Here is a 20,900-nt window from a genome sequence, read left to right as displayed (position 1 = left end):
ACTCGCCTACTCGCGTTGCGTGTCGCGTTGGTTTCGTTTTTTCGTTGTTGTCCTCAGTATTTCACTGCGTCAGTTTGTGGTCGGTCGTTCGCGTTCAGTACGTACCTGATATATTGCTCGTGTTTTTTTCTTCTAATCAAATATAATTCGATTTTTCCAGTTTAACGCAACGTAAATAATGCGTTTATACACTCGTAAGACGCGTGTATACTGCGATCAGAATATTATTTTGTGAACGATATACAAAAGAGGAAGAGAATCTATTCCATATAATAATTATATTGGACGAAAATAAAAGAGCCGTTCGTTGAAGTCTCCGCTGACGCCATGAAACCAACTTCGGTTTATCTGATCCTATTGATCGGATTCTGCGTATCCGTGAGTCATGATTTTTTTTAAGTGTATTATATAGGGACTTGCACGCATATAAGAATAATCGTTTTATAGTATAAGCTATGAACACCCAAACTGACATGATGTCATAATATGTATAATCTGTATCTACTGTGAGAAATGTAACATTCCGTGACTCATAATATTATACTGAATACAATATGTGTATATTCACCTCATGTAGGCACTTAGATAACCGGTAAAAATAAAACTATTAAGTACAATGCCAATTGTTGACAATTTATTCTATCCTTTCTAAAGTAATTGAATTTTTTGCTTATAGTAAGTGTAAGTACACACAAATGCATATTACATAAGATTTGTATACATTTTGATTGAAAATAGGTACATATTTTAATGTAAGTAGGTACTTATTGCTTGCTTATATTAGATAATAATTTGTTTTACTGAAAATTAAATGTTAATTACAATTTTTAAAACGCATATAATTTCAAAATTAAAATTTACTATGTATAGTTAAATTAACTTAAGTCCATATGTATTATCTATGTAATAAAATATGCTAATTTCAACGAATAAAAGCCAATACATTGAATACACATAGATATTGAATGTTATTATTATGCCTTAGACGTAGTTTTGTTATAGATGTATTCAATTTTATAGTATTGATCAATTGTTTACGTAACATTAAATTTATTCTAATTCCAAGAAAACAATATTATATCGAAATATGTAATCAATAAAAATACATTTATGTTTAGATATATTTTAACATTATTTTACATTTTAAGTTTAATTGATGCAATATAGATTATCTAAATAACTATATATATTTTTTTTTAAAACATGTTTTTGAATTTTCTTTAATTCCGCATAGTTTTAAACATTTATCTATTTTAGGGATGTTTTCTTTTTTGCCATAAAAATATAAAAACTGTATTCAACAATTGTTTATTATTTTAATTAATTTCTTTATACAAATAACAAAATTCTAAATGTTTTAAAAAAATTTTCAATGACCTTTATTAATTATTATTATATAGGAAAAACTTATTGTAGCATCATTATGTTGTATAGTTGAAATAATATTTTAGGTATCTACTATAACCTAATCATTAATCTTATTATAAATTAATTGTATTTGTGTGACCTATACCTATATTTGAACAATTATATACGTATATTGTTACTCGAGTGATATATTCTGCTTCAGATATTATAAATATTGTAAGTATACTATACAATACATTTTAAAAACACAAAGAACACAAAACAAAAAAAATCATAAATATTTAAGATAAACATCTACAGATTCTCTTTTAAAAAGTATAGCTAAGTTATTGTATGCATACTTACATTCCTGCACCTTTAAAAATATATTATTTTAAATTCATACAAAAAAATAACTTAGTTAACATTCTTTATTATGAATCTACACAATCATCGAACAAGATCAATATCATTTCAAATTACGAAACAAACTACTTACATTGTATCTTTATAGATTTTACGTATTAGTTTCACGCTGGGAAATTAAGATATTAAATCCCTCTTTATTTTATTTTAATAAATAAGGATATTAAGATATTTTTTTTATATTTCTTCTTATCTTATTAGAAATTTTTGTGTACACAATTGATATCAAATATGTATTGAAAGTTAAAATATCTTAATATACGTGGTTAAAAAATTTCTTAAAGTGTCAGAAACGCTGTTTGTACTACATTTTAAGTATTTTATAAAATTTGGGACAAATTTTACACAATAGGTTTTTTGTACATACTCGTATAATATATCAATAGAGTGTAATGTATACTTATTAAATTAAATAATTTAATTTTGTTTTATTATACCGTGTATATTATATTGATATTCTTTGCATTTTTAAAACCCTGATTTGTATCAACACTTCATAATCTAAAATATAAAAAAATGCACTTGTAAAAAATTTAATTTATTTGTACCAAGATAAATAACTTCCAAAACACAAAAATATCTATACAATTTCAATTATACAGTATTTACTATTTTAAACATTAAATAACTTCATTATAAGTCTATACTATAGCAATAATTTTACTCTTCTAAGAGAATAAATTAATTTAATATTGTATATATTGTGTGTATAGAGACATACTGTACAAATAGTTATAATTTATGTATATATAAATAATAAATATATTTATACTCTTCAAATGACCCTGCAGTACATCACGTAGCATGACGGATCTATATAATAAGCATATAAATTGAAGAAAAATCTATGTATGTACACTAAAACACGTTTATACTTATGTATAAGCTATCAGGTTATTATTTTCAAGTTTATGTGGTTAAATATATACGATTATTTTAACTAATACATTAATAATAAATCATATTTGTGTACTTGTATTCAAAATCATTAAAAAGAAATAAACTTTAATCAAATGATCATTATATTAGATGTTTAATTAAAATCATTATTTTATTTTATCGGGTACGTAATGAGTATTAATATTTACTGTTCCAAGTAAAAATTAAAAAAACAGCATATTTTTTTTTAATATAAATAAATTGTTTTAACGTGTCACTTAAAATTTATATCATAAAAAAACAGTTTAAAGATTGTTATTATAAATGTATCAGTAACTTTTCATTTCTATTTGTATGCATTGGGCATACCCTATTCTGACAATAAGGTTTTGCATTCAAAATCATCTTTCCGTAAAAAAAACTATTAAAATGACACGCAATCGTAGTGTTTTCTTTATATTTCATTACAAAATTGTTTTACATAATATATTTACTCATATTTGTATAAAATATGTATTATAAGTTATAATATATGTTCTACTTTTCATTTTAATTGTATGTGTAGATATGTCACAACTCAGAACTCAGAATTGTGTACCTATCCAGAATTATAATAAACATAAAAAATAGTACTAAGTACAGAAATATTGTTTAAATATGTTTAAGCAATCGTTTTATAGGCTATGGTCGTAATACTTGTAATATACATTTATACATATTGATTTATTTATCTAACTTGCATGGCGTATATGCCCTGAGGATCAGAAGATTTATGGTTAATGTATATTATAATGTTAATTAGCATATATTATTAATCAAATGCCTTGTGGCATATCGTAATAACTATTAACTATAGTCTATAATAAAACAATGAACATCTACTCAGATTGTAGCTTTGGCTTATCGATCTTATCATATAAATTGCAGCTAGGATTAAGTTTAATGTACATATATCTAAATAGTTGCGATTAAATACTATTAAAAGTATTCGTTCATATAGATTATGAATCAAAGTAAAAATGTTCGAAAAAAAAATTCCATCATAAATCATCTATAATTAGCAGCACTACATAGGGATGAATTCATGTTTGATTCAATGTAAGACAGTTATTTTTTTGAAAGAAATTTATTTGACTAAAGGTATTTCCCTCGGTAATTTTTAACTACAAAATATAATAATATTAGTAATATAAGTCGATGTTAAAAAAAAAAATCATCAAATTTGAATACATCATTTATTATAATACTAGAGAAACGCACCTCTTAGTAATTAAGTTAAATTCAATCAAACATCACTGCTTTACCGCCGTTACCTTTTTTGAGTCACTATCTGGTATTTTTAAGGAATGATAGAGTATGTACATTTTTATAGGAAGAAAATTGCAGTGATTTTGAAGTTTATAAAATAATCTCAAAATATAGTATGGTTCTATTTGCTGTTTAAATTAAAAAACCATTAATAAGGGTAATATTTGAGATTTATAAGTAAAGAGGAGTATATATGATTTTATTGAGTATTATAATTTGTTAAAATTAAGTAGGTATTTTTTATATCTCATAACTTTAAGTCATTTTGGTTTTAGGAGTTCTTAATTTAGTTCCATTATCATTGTATTTTTTATATGGTAAAAAATATAATATAATACAAAATGTTTCTAAGTACTTATAATGAAATATTATTAATTATTAATAATTAATTTTAAAATAACTTAATATTTTTTTTTATCATTTATGGTTCTGCAATTTTGATTTTGGACATTTTTAACTTGGGTATTTTAAGATATCATTGAATATAATTATTGAATAATGTCCTAGAATCAGCTATTGCTATTTAGCAAAATGTGCAATGCAATATAAATGATTGGAAATCATTGAAAGCATAATATTTTATATCTGTGAATAGTTATTGAATACATATATTATTCCATATAGTTATATTACTGATAGATGATTGATATGTGTTCAAACTATACAATATTTCAGAATAGATATCATTGTATATTCGGAATAATAAACATTCCTTCGTTCTCTTGTTAGATTCTAGTTCAATCACATAATCGTAGTTAGGTACCTATATTATGATTTCTTTTGAACGTGATGAAATTCAACAAAACTCCATAGGCGTGGCTCCAAGACTTGAAAACTATTCATTTTCAAATGGGATAATGTCGATTGGTGCGCGAGTGCGTTAATATTAATTAGATATAATTATACCTACATATGAATATATATGCCTGCATGGCTACATTAATTCAATATTTAGATTATAAATATGTATGAAATTTAATTTGTCTACAAGTGTTAACAATCGTAATTATTATACTTATTTGGTTCGTACCTTATAATGACTCATAAATTATGTCACACGAGTCCTACAATAATGACCGCCAACACAATTATTACTGGCTCAATATATTATATACTCAAAAACAGGAAACTATGCACTCGTACAGCGGAAGCCGCTCAATACCTTTATCGCGCGATGCGTGTAGTCGCGGTATAGGTATAAACATTCAAACGAAATATTTACATATATTATGCGTACGGCACATGTAAAAAATCCAAAACTAGTTTAACTTGCATCACCAAACTTGCACGTATCAATAACATATGATCACGTCATACTAAAAAAAAAAAAAAAAAATTAAAAAAAAACCCATTTACGGTTTTTGTGAAGTGAAAAAAATCCTTTTGTATACATAATGTAGCATTGATGGAATGTTGGCTATTATGACAAACTAGTTATTATATAGGTTGAGGGGAACGATACGTCTTCTTATAAGTAGGTACGTCACAAATACCACATATATACCCCTTTGGCGATGACGTGACATCTAAATATAATAATAGGTACTCCTCACTTGTCTCATGTCCGTGTGTTATGAATCATTGTTTGTACACAGTTTGGCATATTAAACATATCGTCATAATGTACAAATAATAATAGTGTACAATGCAATAGTCAGATTGTCACAGTCTGTTACAATTTCTTCAAAATATAATATTAAATAACTTTTAAACCTCCATAAGCACTGTGTGTTAAAGTCGATCTGTTATCGTTCTGTTTATAATAAAAATAACGATATGATTACAATAGAAAATATTTTATTAAAAACGAAAAAGGAATATTTCTCTATTTTTTATGAATTGAAACTTCTTCACATAAAATTCGAGTTGTATTTGGAATATTATTTTTTTAAACGCTATACCTAAAATCTTCGCTGTAGAAATAACTTCGTTTGCAAAATGTTAATATTAGTTCATATTGTTTCTGTCACTTATATAAATGTATTATTTTAAAAGGTATTTTCGAAATGAATATTCAATCTATACACTTTGTTTATACATTTTCTTGAATCGTGCTAACGCATAAATGTATAAAATAAATATTTATTTATTTATGCTGCAAATTCGTGTGGTAAACCAAAAAATAAATATTATGTTATATAGATTGATTAGTAAATATCAAAATAATAGAATTTATAATATTTTTTAAATGTATTGTGTATTTTTATAATATAAATACAATAATAAATAATTTAGATTACAGTTAGATGAAAAAGATATAAATATTAGTAGGAATTAAGTATAATTTTTCATTGTTGATAATCCTTTATAAATTATTATACGCTTATAGAAATTTTTAATCTTCTGTTAACTAAACCACTAAGTACTGTTTAGTATTAAAATTATTCAACATATTTGGGAATTAAATATTAATTATAATTTATAGGTTATGACTTTGTGAGTTATGACCGTTATTAAAAACGTAATTCTTCACATAATTACGTCTTATTATTGCAATACAGTAATTCCAAGAATTATGTCACAAAAAATTATTACCCGTTGGCCATTAGTAAATATATTATGTTATGAACAAATTATTGATGACTATACAGTGTTGGCTATATAATTCCAATATACGAGTATTTTTACAATTCAATGTTTTTATTTGAAAATTAAAAATTTATGAAATTGTAAAAATTCGTATTATTTAACCATATGTATATCTTATACAACATAAAATATGACGTGATGGGAAAACAAAATAATTGATAACTTTAAGTACGTATTTTTTCTGTTAAGAAATAATTTTTGAACTCGTGAATTGTTTTCGTTTTAATTAGATGTATACCAAATAAAAATCTTAATATTTTAATACACCTAATTTTAATTTTTCACGTGCCTCCAAAATATGAATATTATATTATTTATATGTGTGTTATGTAAATAATGTCGTGTTTCCATTATAATAGTGTAGTTACATATGTATAACATAACAATGTTTGTTTTAAAATCTTGAATTATTATGTATCGCTGTAAATTGGTGTAATTACAAATTTAAAATGGGTGATGACTCTTAGAATTTACATACATATTAATCATATTATACACATTATACAGTAACTATGATTATATAAATAACACTATGGGTAAGCAACAAGCAACGCACAGATTATATTATTATATATGTACATTTTTTATAACGTAATAGCTGTAGAATAATATTATGTCGTTATTCATTGACCAGCGTCTGTCACGTAACCTTTTATTGGCCATTCTAACTCGAATTCCGCGTTTAAGAGATGACGCGATGATTTTTATGGTTCTTCGATATATTTTTATTATTAATACCATGACGTATTAGGTATTCTACAAGCGATATCGTACTATATACGCATACGTCCACTATAATAAATAATAATATACCATTTTATAAATATATATACGTATATATATAGAGAATATAGGTAGGTTTTTTATCTACATAAAGAGGATATTAGTGTGTACCTAACTTAGGGTATGTACCTACGGCGTCGGAGTCGTCGGACAAATAACACAACAACAATAATAATAATAGTAATATTAATAATAATAATAATAATAATATATTATGGAATGCCCCCGCTGCAGGACACGCGGCTGGGCGAGAGAGAAATGCCGCTGCGCGCGTTGCATAATGAGTGAAATGAATGTGTGCCAGCAAGCGCGCGCTCGTCGCAGATGGTTCTTATGTAGTAGGTACACCTATATACAGGTATATTTTTGTGTGTGTTGCGTGTATAGTGTGTAAGTTATAAGTGAGTGTTATCCATACAGTAACACACACGCACATGTCGCGTTTAATATACGTACACACGAATGCGCCTATACCTACAGAAACAACCAGAATAATAATAATAGTAATAATAAGAACACACTGGGTAATAATAAATAATGACACGGTTCGTTGCGTTATAACCTGCGCATTGGTCTCGGCCCGTGGTGAAAACAAAACTAAAAAAACAATTAATATCCGATATATGCCTACGATGCCCACCTACTCAGACACACACATACAACCCCTGTGCGTACAACATTCACACACACGGCAGACCACCCCGTGTAACATAATAGCGGAACTTGGTGAGCACATACCAGGGGATGCAGTAGTTCACCACTCTTTACAAAGGGATCTCAATTACTCGTTAATTATTTTACATTTTAAAATTAATATTATTTTCTTAAGCAACCAAATACCTATACCTGTAGGTAGACGCAGTGGCGCCCAGACAGGTTAGCAAGGGGTGCAACTGCATGTGCTTTCGTGATGGGTAGGTGGGTAGGTGGGTGGATAGGTATAGTCCCTAGTCCCTATGGTTATAGGTACCTAAATAAAGTATAGGAGTAAAGTATAACAATGCTACACGACAACTCATATGATGTTACAAGTTACTTATAGTTACAAGTTACAACATATTAAATGATAAAGTAATAGAAAAATCATCTGAATCAAGAATAATACAATATTCGAATATTAATGTTGTACGCTGTTTAGCTGATACGCTCGTATATTTAATATAATGAATTATTATATTTTTGTATACAAATCAAAATAACAATACGGGTATTGCTACATGGTGATAAGATACCAATAACAGCGTATATTAGGTATTTATTTTTAGAAATGTGTTTCCCTGTTCCCTCAATATAACTAGCCAGCAACCACCCTACCCGGCCTATCCATTGGCTTCACGATAATTATTAATTATTATGACCGATAATCGGTTAGTAAATTCCAGTATTCGGTATTCCACACTTTCCACTAGATATTTTAGTGAATTTGTGTTGTTCGTCTGTTGACTGTTTGATCTACGAACTTCAAATTATTTTGTATGCGTCTATGGCAATTTTTTATTGGTGAAATTAACTATCACTTATTATTATTCAATTTTCACAGTTATTTATTAAAATATTACATTACATTCAATAAAATAACATTTTGTTTTTAAATAAAAAAAATGGGTGGGTGGGTAACTTTGGATAGTTGCATGTGCTCTCAAAATACCTCTGTGCGCCACTGGGTAGACGTGTAAAATAAATTAAGTTCAATCATAAAATCACAGTAACTAATCAATTTTAATTAAAACGAGTTACTCATGAATTAGTTTTTAATATATTGACGTAATGATTTGTCAACATGAATTTGATGGATTAAAATGACAAAAATATGAGATCTAACTCAATTTATATGAAATTATTTAAAATCTCTGTCACGTATAAATTATAGGTACGTACATATTACTAACAAAATATTGTATTCCTACGTTGCAATACTTTTTATAATACTTTTTTTGAAAATTAAAAATACACATTAAACATTTAAAAATAAGAACTAAAATTCAGAAAAACTCGCATTGAAATATACGTGATTAGTAGGTATACACGTTTTGACCGTTCATTTTTCTTTTGCCATCTGACGGCTCACATTTTATTTTATAGGTTAGAAGGGCAAAAGTGTCGTTCAATTACAACTGATATAAACACTTCAGGGGTGAAAAAAATAAATTGAGTTATGAAGGTTTTTGAGTTACCGATACTCGAGTTATCGCGACTTGACTGTACTTGCTGTACACAAGTATTTTAGTGGTTAGATATTCGGATTGGGTGCCGCCTCGGCTCGGCCCGCGCCTATAATATAGGTACCTATAATAATATATTACCTGTAGCGAGCTGTGAACAGCGTAAATATATTATACTACGCCCGCGCGTCCGGATATGAGATAGCTGTAGGTACAGTGTGTCGGTGGCGATGGCGGACCCGTGACAAATGATAAAAGTCTGCTGCGGATACATCGTCGTCGTCAGTGTGGCAGTAAAAAATAATAGTAATAAAACAAATTAAACGCGGCCATACTTAAGGACGAACGGTTTATGTGGCGAAGAAAAAATAGGTATGACTATTTACTATATCGCGGTCATATCTATGTTATGTTTTACTAAAGAATATTATAGATGAATACTGCAATATAATATAATATAATAATATAATTGTATATTGCGTGTACCTTTCCGTCGTAGTATCTTCCGAGACGAAGAGGCAATATTTATTATCATCATAACATTCGTAACGATGAAATTGTGTCGTAAACTAAACGTATTATTATTATATATATATATATATATATAAATATTTGTCATGGAGCGTTTAATAATGTATCCAACTTTGATATGTGTGTGTGTGAAATGTGAATCATATAATAATGATGATAAATGTTTTATAGCTCTGTTGTTAGCGCGAGAAAAAAATGAATCCAATTTTAAATTTTATTAATATCTACTGCTTTTATTATTATTTTTTTTAAATTGATTTCAAAACAACGAGTGACATCGTAAAGATTCGATTGTAAAAAAAGTATGACTGAACAAATTATACAATTTTTTATTACATCGATCTTCAATTATGTTTTTTTTTTTTTTTTTAATAATTAGTTCATAGGTAGGTAATTCATTGCAATATTACGTTTAAAAATACGCTAATATTATAAGTTTTTACTATTTTAAAACATACCTACTATTTCGATATCTAACTGCATGGACATTTTTGAGCGGTTGATTTTTTTTTTTTTTTATGTTAAACAATTTTAATATGACGTTAGTGTGTGGGTCTAATGGCCATGGAAGTAGGAAATATAACACATACACAATTTTACAATCAGGCTAATCAAATGTATCAATTGAATGAAGGTCGACGTTACAAAACATTACGAGTTGTGCATTTCAAAACAAACATTATTTTATTCACACGTTTAACGTAGGTATTATTTTTAAATTAGTACCTATATGTATAGTATGTATACATTTTTAAGTTATTTTAGTATTCGGTTTTTCTATTAAACCAAACAATTGTCGTTTAAATAATGTATTAAATAGCAATATATTTCAGTAAAATAGTTTTTAAAGGTAGTATACTAATATAGGTAAATGTATGTATCAAATACGATTTAATTTATTTCCTCGAAAACCATTTATCATATAAATAGTTTATTCATGTACTTACTGAGTTTTGAAGGATATCTTAAACTCATTATTTTGGTAAGTATTTGAAAATAAACATTCACAAAATGTCCTATGTGTACCCGTACGACAGTTTTATTAAAATGTCTTATTCGATTAAATTTGTCAAATTTCTAATCGTAGGCACAAAATGTAATAGATACATTTAAGCGATTAATCGTTTTAGTAAAAATGATAACATCACATAAATCCATCTTCGTTGTGTATTTTAATGATTATAATATTATATATTTTGAAATAATAAACAATTCCATAGAGGTTTTTGCTCCCGGTTGCTGTTATTTCTGTAAACAACGTAAAGTTTTCTGGACTTGACATTCACATAATTTCAGCTTCTAAAAATGTACATATTTTAAAACCGAAGGAATATAAATCAATTCTGTCGATGTGTATGTTCGGTTGTCATTTGTAATGCAGTGGTTTTTTTTATCTATAGCTTCTCACAACTTCTACGCACGACTGTCCATTTTCTCGAGTGTTTTTAAAATAGTGGTTTTAAATCCACCATAAGTATCTAAATTAATATTTATCTCCAGTGTGTGAAAAATAATATTGTGATTTCAGTGAAAATTAATGATTAGTCATAAAATCGTGTTAAACAACACACGTTATTTAAAAACTTAAATAATAAATATATAATTACCTATAATAGACTTTTTTACTACTTTATTTGAATACACTTCATATAAATATGTTTTCTTGCCTGCTCTTCTCACAAATACTAACTATGCATAGGTAATATAACATATAATTTGGGTTATACGTATGATTCGTTTCGTACAGGCCAATACTCAATAATATATACACTATACAGATATATGCATATTTTCTGTTGTTTCAATTAAAAATACACATAGTTACACATAGCTAGGTACCCCGATCTTTGATTACTATTTATCTTATGATAATTTATTACATTGATTGATAATAATTCAATTAAGGTAAAGAGTAAATAAAAGCATTCCCGATCAATGATCAATTACCATGTGTGACAGTACATTCTTTATGCATTATTATTTATTATATTTTATTAATGATGTACAGATTCTCGATATAGTTTATATCAAATGATATGATTGTGAGATCGAGTGATATAGTTGTGAGATCGCATTCCATGTAAGGAACGCCGTACTGCCATTAGAACAATAATGTATGGGATGGTTTGTAATAATTATGCATGGCCGTGGAAGGTGTTTTTCACTCATTTTTCCAAGGTTAAAGAGAAGTCCCGGGCAATTGCCGACAACAGTCGTTTTTGGACTTTCCGTTTAAGGAGGCATTGTATTGGTACTATATAATTTATAAGATGCTTAATGCAATTGTGTTCACCGACTACCTATGGACTATTATCCTACACATCGAGCAATTGCGAATAATACTACTATAGTGGACTATTTCATGACACGCATTACGCATTTGTATTTGTATAGATAACGAATAGAATATTTTATTATATTAAAAAAATCATAATACTTATAGTTATAACACCGATTTTTACGTTGGATTTTAATTGTTAATACAATAATATTAAACCCAGACTAATCTACTGGAATACCTACGCATTTGAATATATTATAATCATATTTAGAGTAGGTATAATGCATCATAGAGATAATATAATTTAACCTAATTGATATTTAAACAACATTATTTTTATATCATTCGTATTTATACTTTTTATTATTATTGATATGTTCACTCAGTGTATTATTTTTATCAGTTTAATTTGAAAAACCAAAATACCTTTGTGTATATATTATTGTAGGTTTGTAGTTACTAGTTATACATTTTAATCAATAAAATAATATTATAGTATAGGATCCCTATAGATAGGAGTCAGATATTTACTGATTTAATCATTCCTACGTATTATTTTGTATTGGAAGGTTTTAACTCGCGCATATACATATACAATATACATACATATTATGTGATCATAACGGTTAACTTGTACATTAACAATTTCCGGCCTAAGTCTTTCAAATATTTTTATATTATAACATAGCTATATACAGAACAAAAGATATATACTAATAATATTATGTTATTATTAGTCTTAGACAACTTATCTATTAACTATCATGACTTTGAAAATTCCATCATTGACCATTGCTCTTCCCATCATCATTTATAATCTGTAATTTTATGACCGTAATATGCTGAACCTCATACCTGTCTAATACCTATACCTACTCTCTGCAGTCGATTCTTATTTCTTTCAATGGGCTCGCCGTCTTATTTTGTGTACCTTATTAGTGATAGTTATGTATTGATGGAACGCGCTCTGCGTGTAGCGGATATACCACGATATTTCCTTTATAATGTATATATTGACAAGCCGCTGGATGATTTCCGATAATGAGCTCGACATACGAATGATTGATGTACATCAAGAAAAAAAAAACCATTTTAGACCGCCTATCGATTACTGATTACTATACTATTATTGCTTACAGATAGTTATATACAGAATGATTCATCGACCGCGATTAACCATCTACTTTTTTTCTTCGATAATGCAGTTATTTAAATTCTGATTTTGAATTTCTAAATATACTTACTTAAAGACCATATTTTCAAATTGATAAATTTTTTTATAGTTACTAATTAAAAGTGCCTTGTGGAGGTAGTAAATTCTGTTTTTCAAATACTAATTTTCCTTTTATATAATAAATTATTTAGTGGATAAATTTACTTAAAATTTTTACGTATTAAAATCAAAATTCAAACGAGTTTTTTTGTTATTTAACTTTGAGTGATGTGGTTAATAGGTCCATGATAATGGTGGCTATGGTCATTTGAAGATTATAATAATTTATATTAATCTATCTACAATATTTGTAGTTTATAAATAAGGTCCAACCGGTCGAAGTATAATAAATTGTAGATTCGATATTAAATATATTTTATATTTTTGTAATTTAACTGATTTTAAATTAGGTATAAAAAATAGAAGTTTGTACTACCGCAGATCACTCCTCTTTAAGTAGAGCAAAAAAATTTGAAAATATTTAAAAATATGGTTTTAAATCTGTTTAAAAATTCCAAAAAAAAATAAAATAATTTTAATAAATTTATTATCAAATAAAAAATCAACGAGCGTGTTCGGTGAATCACACTATATTTACATACAACGTGTATACAGTCAGCAGCTACGTTGGTCTCGCGTATATAGACTGTACTGTCATATAACATGTATTATAATTTAATCTCTTGTACGTAGTCTAAATAATTTATACTATATACGTACAATGATTTTGAAATTCACGACACCACTTAGAACACACACCCACACGCACACACATATTATAGATATAAACGCGAAAAAAACCGAGTGGTCTAATTAAGCGCGTCTAAAAGACGGTTTTAATTAACAATCGCGATGGGGTGCGCATATACCTATATTGTATTTCGTTCGTCACGCCATTAACCGTACCTGTAATAATATACGGTGAGTTTCGTAATTAGCTCGGTTTATTATAATGTGTGTTTGAAATAAGAATAAACCGTACCTACGAACCGCAGCATCATCATCATATCTTGTTGTTATCTATATACGACTGTCGACTGCCGTCGCTGATCTCTGCATACCACGTAGATATATATATATATATATATATATTCAACGATACCTCTGCAGAATAAAAAAGCGAACGCATAAAATTAACCCCGACAAGTATCTCGCACGTGCATGTAGTACATAATATATTTATATATATATATTGGAACAAAGGCGGCAGCGCCCTCGTGACTATTAAAACAAGTCTGCGCGCCTACACAAGTTCGCCGCGGACAAACCTTAAATGGTGGTCAACCACGTCGCGAGATATTATGTATGTGTGTGTGTGTGTGTGTGATTTTGCTGGTTTTTTATATTATAAAGTGTACAGGTGTGTGTACCAAGGCCGCACGCTCACGACGACAAGACGTATGGGGACGTCGGCGGCGTCTTCTGCGTGCGATTATTAATCAATATAATATATAATAATACCTGATATAGGACGTATGGGTAGGCATTAACATCGTTCATCAACATCCCATGATGAGTTTTTTATTTGGAATTTTTTTTATCAAGCGGAATAACGCTGCTGATGTGATAATATTAAACGCATTATGACACGCGGAATTGAGTAATCCGTCGTATGTACCTATACAATATTATTTAAGTATACTCGCACACAATAGCTGGTAGCACATTATATGTATATTATGTACGTGTGCTTAAATATTGTGTGTGCAATGTGTATGTAGCGTGCATATTGTATATGCATTAAAGGTTTGTGTGTATACCTACAATTTACATGTACATATATATATATATATATATGGGTACACATGTCATGCCTGTAACGTTGGCAGATTAGCTAACGGCCGACACGATTTCGTCTATGACCGAAACACGCAAAAATCATCATCGTATTTATTTTTGTTTAATCGTGCTTTATCGGTATCTAGGTCCTTGACCTCGAAGTCCGGGTATATGTACAGTACCACCCATAGTACATATGTATATATATATATATATATTACAACAAAAAATCTGGTCTTACAACAGCCTCATCAATTCAATACGCCCTCATATTATGTATTGTGGTCCGAAGATACAGTTATGGTATTTTTTTTTAACCACGGGTGACTATTACTTAACAAAGACTTAAGCATATTCAAAATAACGAAACTTTCAAAAACATGAAATGAATAACTTCGCATTGGTTTAATCGCACGGTATACTACGAACTATTTGCCATTTAAATTGCCTGTATGTTATATAAATATATAAATGTATAAATAAATATACCCATTATGTTTTTAACATCAGATTAAAACCGTAATTTATTTATAATAAGATACACAACACATTCAAAATTAACGAAAAATATATTATTACTGTGTTTATATTTTTTGTACGTACTTCACTATTATTTAATTTTGTTTTGTTTTTTTTTTTTTTTTTACAGCGTATTAACTATGGACAAAATCTCGTGGAAGAAGAGTTCATACCATCCGTTACTGCGACATGCAAAGCTGGATACATGACGATTAAAGTCACCACCAACCAGCCTTTTGTTGGTTAGTTGATATTGTTATTTACCTATTCAATTATAATTACTCTGTTGCATGCTATACGACCGTTTTAATAAGCCAATTACACGATAATTAAGGACACGAGTTACTGTATTATATTGTAATGCAAATTATTTTATTTTTAACAAAACATATGGTATCTAGACAGGTACGTTATTTTTAAAAATATAGTGTCAAACTAAAATGTCCTATATAGGTATATCACCAAAATAAATAAAAATGCGTTTATTAAATTAATATATTATCTATTTCATAAAATAAATTGATCTTAAATTTATGAAAATACCTAATAGGTAATAAAATTGTATTAAAAAAGCTTATATCTGTTCATATCTTTGATAATTTTAAATGATTAAAATTGATTTGATAAGAGCATTAAAAACCATTAAGGGACTGAATAATTTAATTTTCTAAAACGCAGTTTAAAAGCAATATAAAGTTACAACTAATAATATATATACACGCGTGGTGTTTAAACTGGTCTTTAATATACTTTACAATTTTACACACGGTAACATAATAAGAATGTTTTATTTGTTGGCTGCTTTGCTACCTTCGAATCCCACGTCCTCTAATATGAACAACTGGTCATAAAATATGTTTAAACACGGCACAGAATGCAGTGCACACCTATAGTCTTTATAATCAGACATTAGATATTGGATTGCAAAACCGATAGGTCGATTAAATATTATAATATGTTTATTGAGTACTAACTAAAACTACATATTTATTAAGTTTTGACCAAAGGCCGTCACTGTAAACCTTCTATTTCGTTCATAGTGAATAGAACTTAACAATATAGTGTTGTATTTTAAAAATAATGTCTTTTTAAAATCCCTGACGAGGCCACATTATTGTTATATTTTTCATGCGACCTCAGTGAAAAATAAAGAATGATTTTCAAAATATTTCTATCTATAAAAATATATAATATAACAAGACGTGTACAATAAACATAGAACAAACGAATATCCGATCAATGATATTTGGGTATAAAAGCAAAATAAATAATTCAAATTTTCTTATTTAAAATATGTATAGCTTGTATTAAATATTTAAGTGTAGGTTTATAAGTTGGTATATAAACCATTTTAGTTATTCTATTGTAAGTCAGATGATATTGTATTGTACTATTATATAACACACTGTTAACAATATCACATATCATTTAATTTTACTTTGCACATTTTACATTGTATGTTATTATATTTAAGAAATTTAGAATATTTTTGAATCATATAGCATGCGAGGCATTTTGAAAATTGTATCTATATTTCTATACGACCAAAAAGACCTAACAGAGTTAACGTATCTACATCGCCAAATCGTTTATTAAACTTTGCTGTACACGGTTCATCGTTTTATCTTTGCTTTCAAATTTAAATTAATAAGACTCTACGTGGTTAGCAACATGGTGAACGAATCCAAAGCAAGACATATTATATTATACATTTATACCGGAATACTAACACTCAAGCTCGGTTTCTTACTTTTTAATATTTACACAATATATATGTACACTCGCGTGCATCAAAATAAAATCATTAGATGTACACAATATTATACATTCACAGAAAATTATAACATAGTAGAATAAATTGCATATAATTATTTAACTAGAAAGGTGTGAACCAATAATCAATACTTTTATTGTTTTCAACAACCATAACGCTATAGTTAGTAATGTTAGTATAAATAGGCACTCAACATCAAATTTCACCAAGGACTTTTTCCACGCCTTTTTCATGGGATCTAAATATTATATTATTATCTTTATAATTTCCGCATTCAATTGTATTGTTTTTAAACTAAAGAACTATCTACTTTAAGATTTGGACCAGATATAATTTTCCTTTAATCTAATTATTTTTTATTGTAAAAATAAGAAATTAATAATCTCTCCATAAAGTGTTTTTTTATTTTTTAAGCTATTTCCTATTTGACAATCTCCTTCTAATTAATATCATTAGTAGTTAGCCATTATATACTCATTAGTCATTAGTCATTACTGATATTTGAAATATTATATAATAAAATTGAATATACACTAGTACTTTACACTAGTCACTTGATTTTCAATGTTTGAAAAACAATTTTACTATTCATTAGTACATCATTTTTATGTACTTATTAGACAAGTTTTAGAAACGATTTTTGGTTATACTGTAAGATGTATAGTATAGTGTTCAAGTACACATATAATATTATTAGGTATAGGTACGTCTTAGTATAATATGAGTAGATACTTAATACACGTATATAATATTATCTATTTAAAGTTAACCATTTTAAAATACAGTTAGCACTTAATTTTATTTTTTAAACTTGTAAATAATCAAAATTAAGTCATTGATATCAAAGTTAAAATAAAAATAAATATTTTAACTTAACTGATATATACATAGATTATATCATGTAACTACATTGAAATAAAATATACATAGATTACTAAATGTATAGCGTGTTCACTAAAAAAAAAAAATTAAAGATTACATAATAATTAAGATCTTAATGAAGAATAATAACTATTTGACATTTACTTATAATAAATAAGAATTACGTATTATGTAAGTATGATATTTGTGTATATTAAAAATTTAAGTTTAGTATACCATATTATACCATTAACTTTTATGACTATAACGTAATAGTGTACAAGTAGTGTATAGAATTATATTATATACTTACGTGGACGGTGGAAGTTGATATTCCTATAATGTTAAATATCATTACGTTCACATTTTATCATGCCGTACCTATCTATATCCAATTTTGTTAAAAAAAATTATAAATCTCTTTATAGTTATCGTCGTGACTTAACCATGATATAATGACGTCCCTTTTCTCTCTCCTCAAAAAAATCGTTCAAATAAAATCAAGTACATTTTTAATCTCCAAAAATAAATGCAATCCAAATAATTGGAGATATTCAGATACGTGTTGTTTACTTTTTTGCGTTTTATTAATAATAAAATACTTACACTTGCCCATACTCAATATTAGTGAATTAGAGAAGAACAGTGTTCGAAATCCGGACGCACCCATAACCACATCGCAAACGTCGTGGCGAATCGAAATTATTATTTTATAAAAAATAAAACCGTTTTGTTTTTCACAGGGGCCGTGCACGCTAGAGATTATCGTTCACCGAGTTGCTTGAGTTACGGTAACGGCACCAAGCTCACCACGCTCGGCATCAATCTTTTGGCCACCCAAGGATCGACCGATTACTGTGGAATATTCATTAACAACGTATGTATTATCAATATTAAATAATAATTTACCTTAACTCGTATAAATCTGTGATTGATATGGGTATATTCCACAAAGGATGTTTGGGTTTCAAAATAATATATTGATTAAGTACACTTACAAAATTGAAGTAGGTACCAATTAAAACTATAGATTATCAAGCTTTTTCACAGATATCAAATACTTGTTTATTATTATGTTTTAATTGCTTACACAAACATATTATATCACTTAACGTATACTATACTTTCGAGTATAAACCTTGTATTGAAATAGAGAAAAGTTGTTGTAACGCATTCGTGGAATTAGTAAGATGAACATGTGCGGTGGCAGACTATGAAAACAATGCAACCCGGGAAAACTATTTGACTGGTCATTAATTTTGTTTTGATCCTGGATATATTTAGTGACTTTTTTTTAGGCTATAAATACATGCTTATTTTAAAGTCTAATAGAATATGTTTCTATCAAATTAGATATTAAAATAACTCATATCCTCACTTTATAAAAACAAAACACAATATTAAATTTAATAAAAATGTACACATACGTAGTTTTTATCTAATAAATCACTTTCATTTTTAACAATGTCAATAATGTCTTCAACATAAATATTATTCTGTATAACATATATCTTTCTCTGCAGCCATAAAACAGGAATGACTTTAACTATTAATTTTAATAAATAATAGTTTGCTGCCCCCACTACTAGCTGCAGTCCGCCGGTTAAAGTCGGGACATCCCGCTGTCATAGTCCGCCACTGGCTATACGTTATACGAGCGTTTTATTAAACATGTAAATAAAAAAACAGGCCTATTTTATCTATAACGTTAAATCATCCACATCCATCGTGTGTACTCGTATACAAAGCGCCACTTTCGTTGCGAGTCTGTTACAGCTGAAATATTTAATGCAATTATAAATCTCTAAATTTATAGTATGTGTATAATATGTTATATACTCATAAACGACGAATGTTGGTTTATTTGATTCTTTATCCTTTATATTCTCAGGAACTATTAAACTGTTTTTAATACAAGTTGTATTAATAAATGCATTGGAATTAGGAGTATGTACTAGGCGTATGTAGTTTTATTTTTTTCTATCTTTATAGGTTACTATAGAGTATAGGTGTGGCTCACGCATTAATTTACTTCTGACTCAGGAAAATAGAATATTTTATTGTTAATTTTAAAATTATTGCCATTGGTTAGAGATTATTTGTGTTATTATATTATAGTTATTAAATATAGAAATCAAAAAAAAAAAAAATAAGATAAAAATTAACTGTATTACTGCATAAAAACTATTCATGGGCAAAACGAGGTTTTGGACGGAACGTCGTTTTAAAAACAAACAATGTAAGTTCGAGTATAATTAAACATTACGTGGAAATTAAAAAATTGAACGCGTATATTATGAGGTAATAATTGAAAATAAACTTATGTAAATAATATTTTATTTAACGTGCCACCGTACCTAACCCAGAAAATTATAGTTAGTTTAAATGGGTGGAAAAAGTTCTGTCAAAACTGTAGACGGGCGAAACCGGATAATTTTATTCGGCTAA

The 20,900-nt window shown here is 27.6% G+C and overlaps 1 protein-coding gene across 2 annotated transcripts in view; it reads left to right on the top strand.

Moving 5' to 3' along the window:
- Nucleotides 1–20,900, top strand: part of LOC112597836 — a 30,086-nt gene continuing 9,186 nt past the window's right edge. Inside the window, exons 1-4 of one of the 2 annotated variants that reach the window (XM_025344063.1) lie at nucleotides 1–97; nucleotides 161–378; nucleotides 15,948–16,059; nucleotides 19,196–19,329. In XM_025344063.1, coding sequence (XP_025199848.1) covers nucleotides 328–378; nucleotides 15,948–16,059; nucleotides 19,196–19,329 — 297 coding nt within the window. In that variant the 5' untranslated portion in view covers nucleotides 1–97; nucleotides 161–327. Of the gene's footprint in view, nucleotides 379–15,947; nucleotides 16,060–19,195; nucleotides 19,330–20,900 lie in introns of both variants that reach the window. The other variant, XM_025344062.1, reaches the window with a different exon arrangement.

The sequence above is a fragment of the Melanaphis sacchari genome, unplaced genomic scaffold (genome assembly GCF_002803265.2).
Source record: "Melanaphis sacchari strain LSU unplaced genomic scaffold, SCAv2.0 Contig43_pilon_pilon, whole genome shotgun sequence".
Lineage (NCBI taxonomy): Eukaryota > Metazoa > Arthropoda > Insecta > Hemiptera > Aphididae > Melanaphis > Melanaphis sacchari.
Note: the sequence above shows the minus strand (reverse complement) of the source record. Positions and strands in the feature narration are given on the sequence as shown.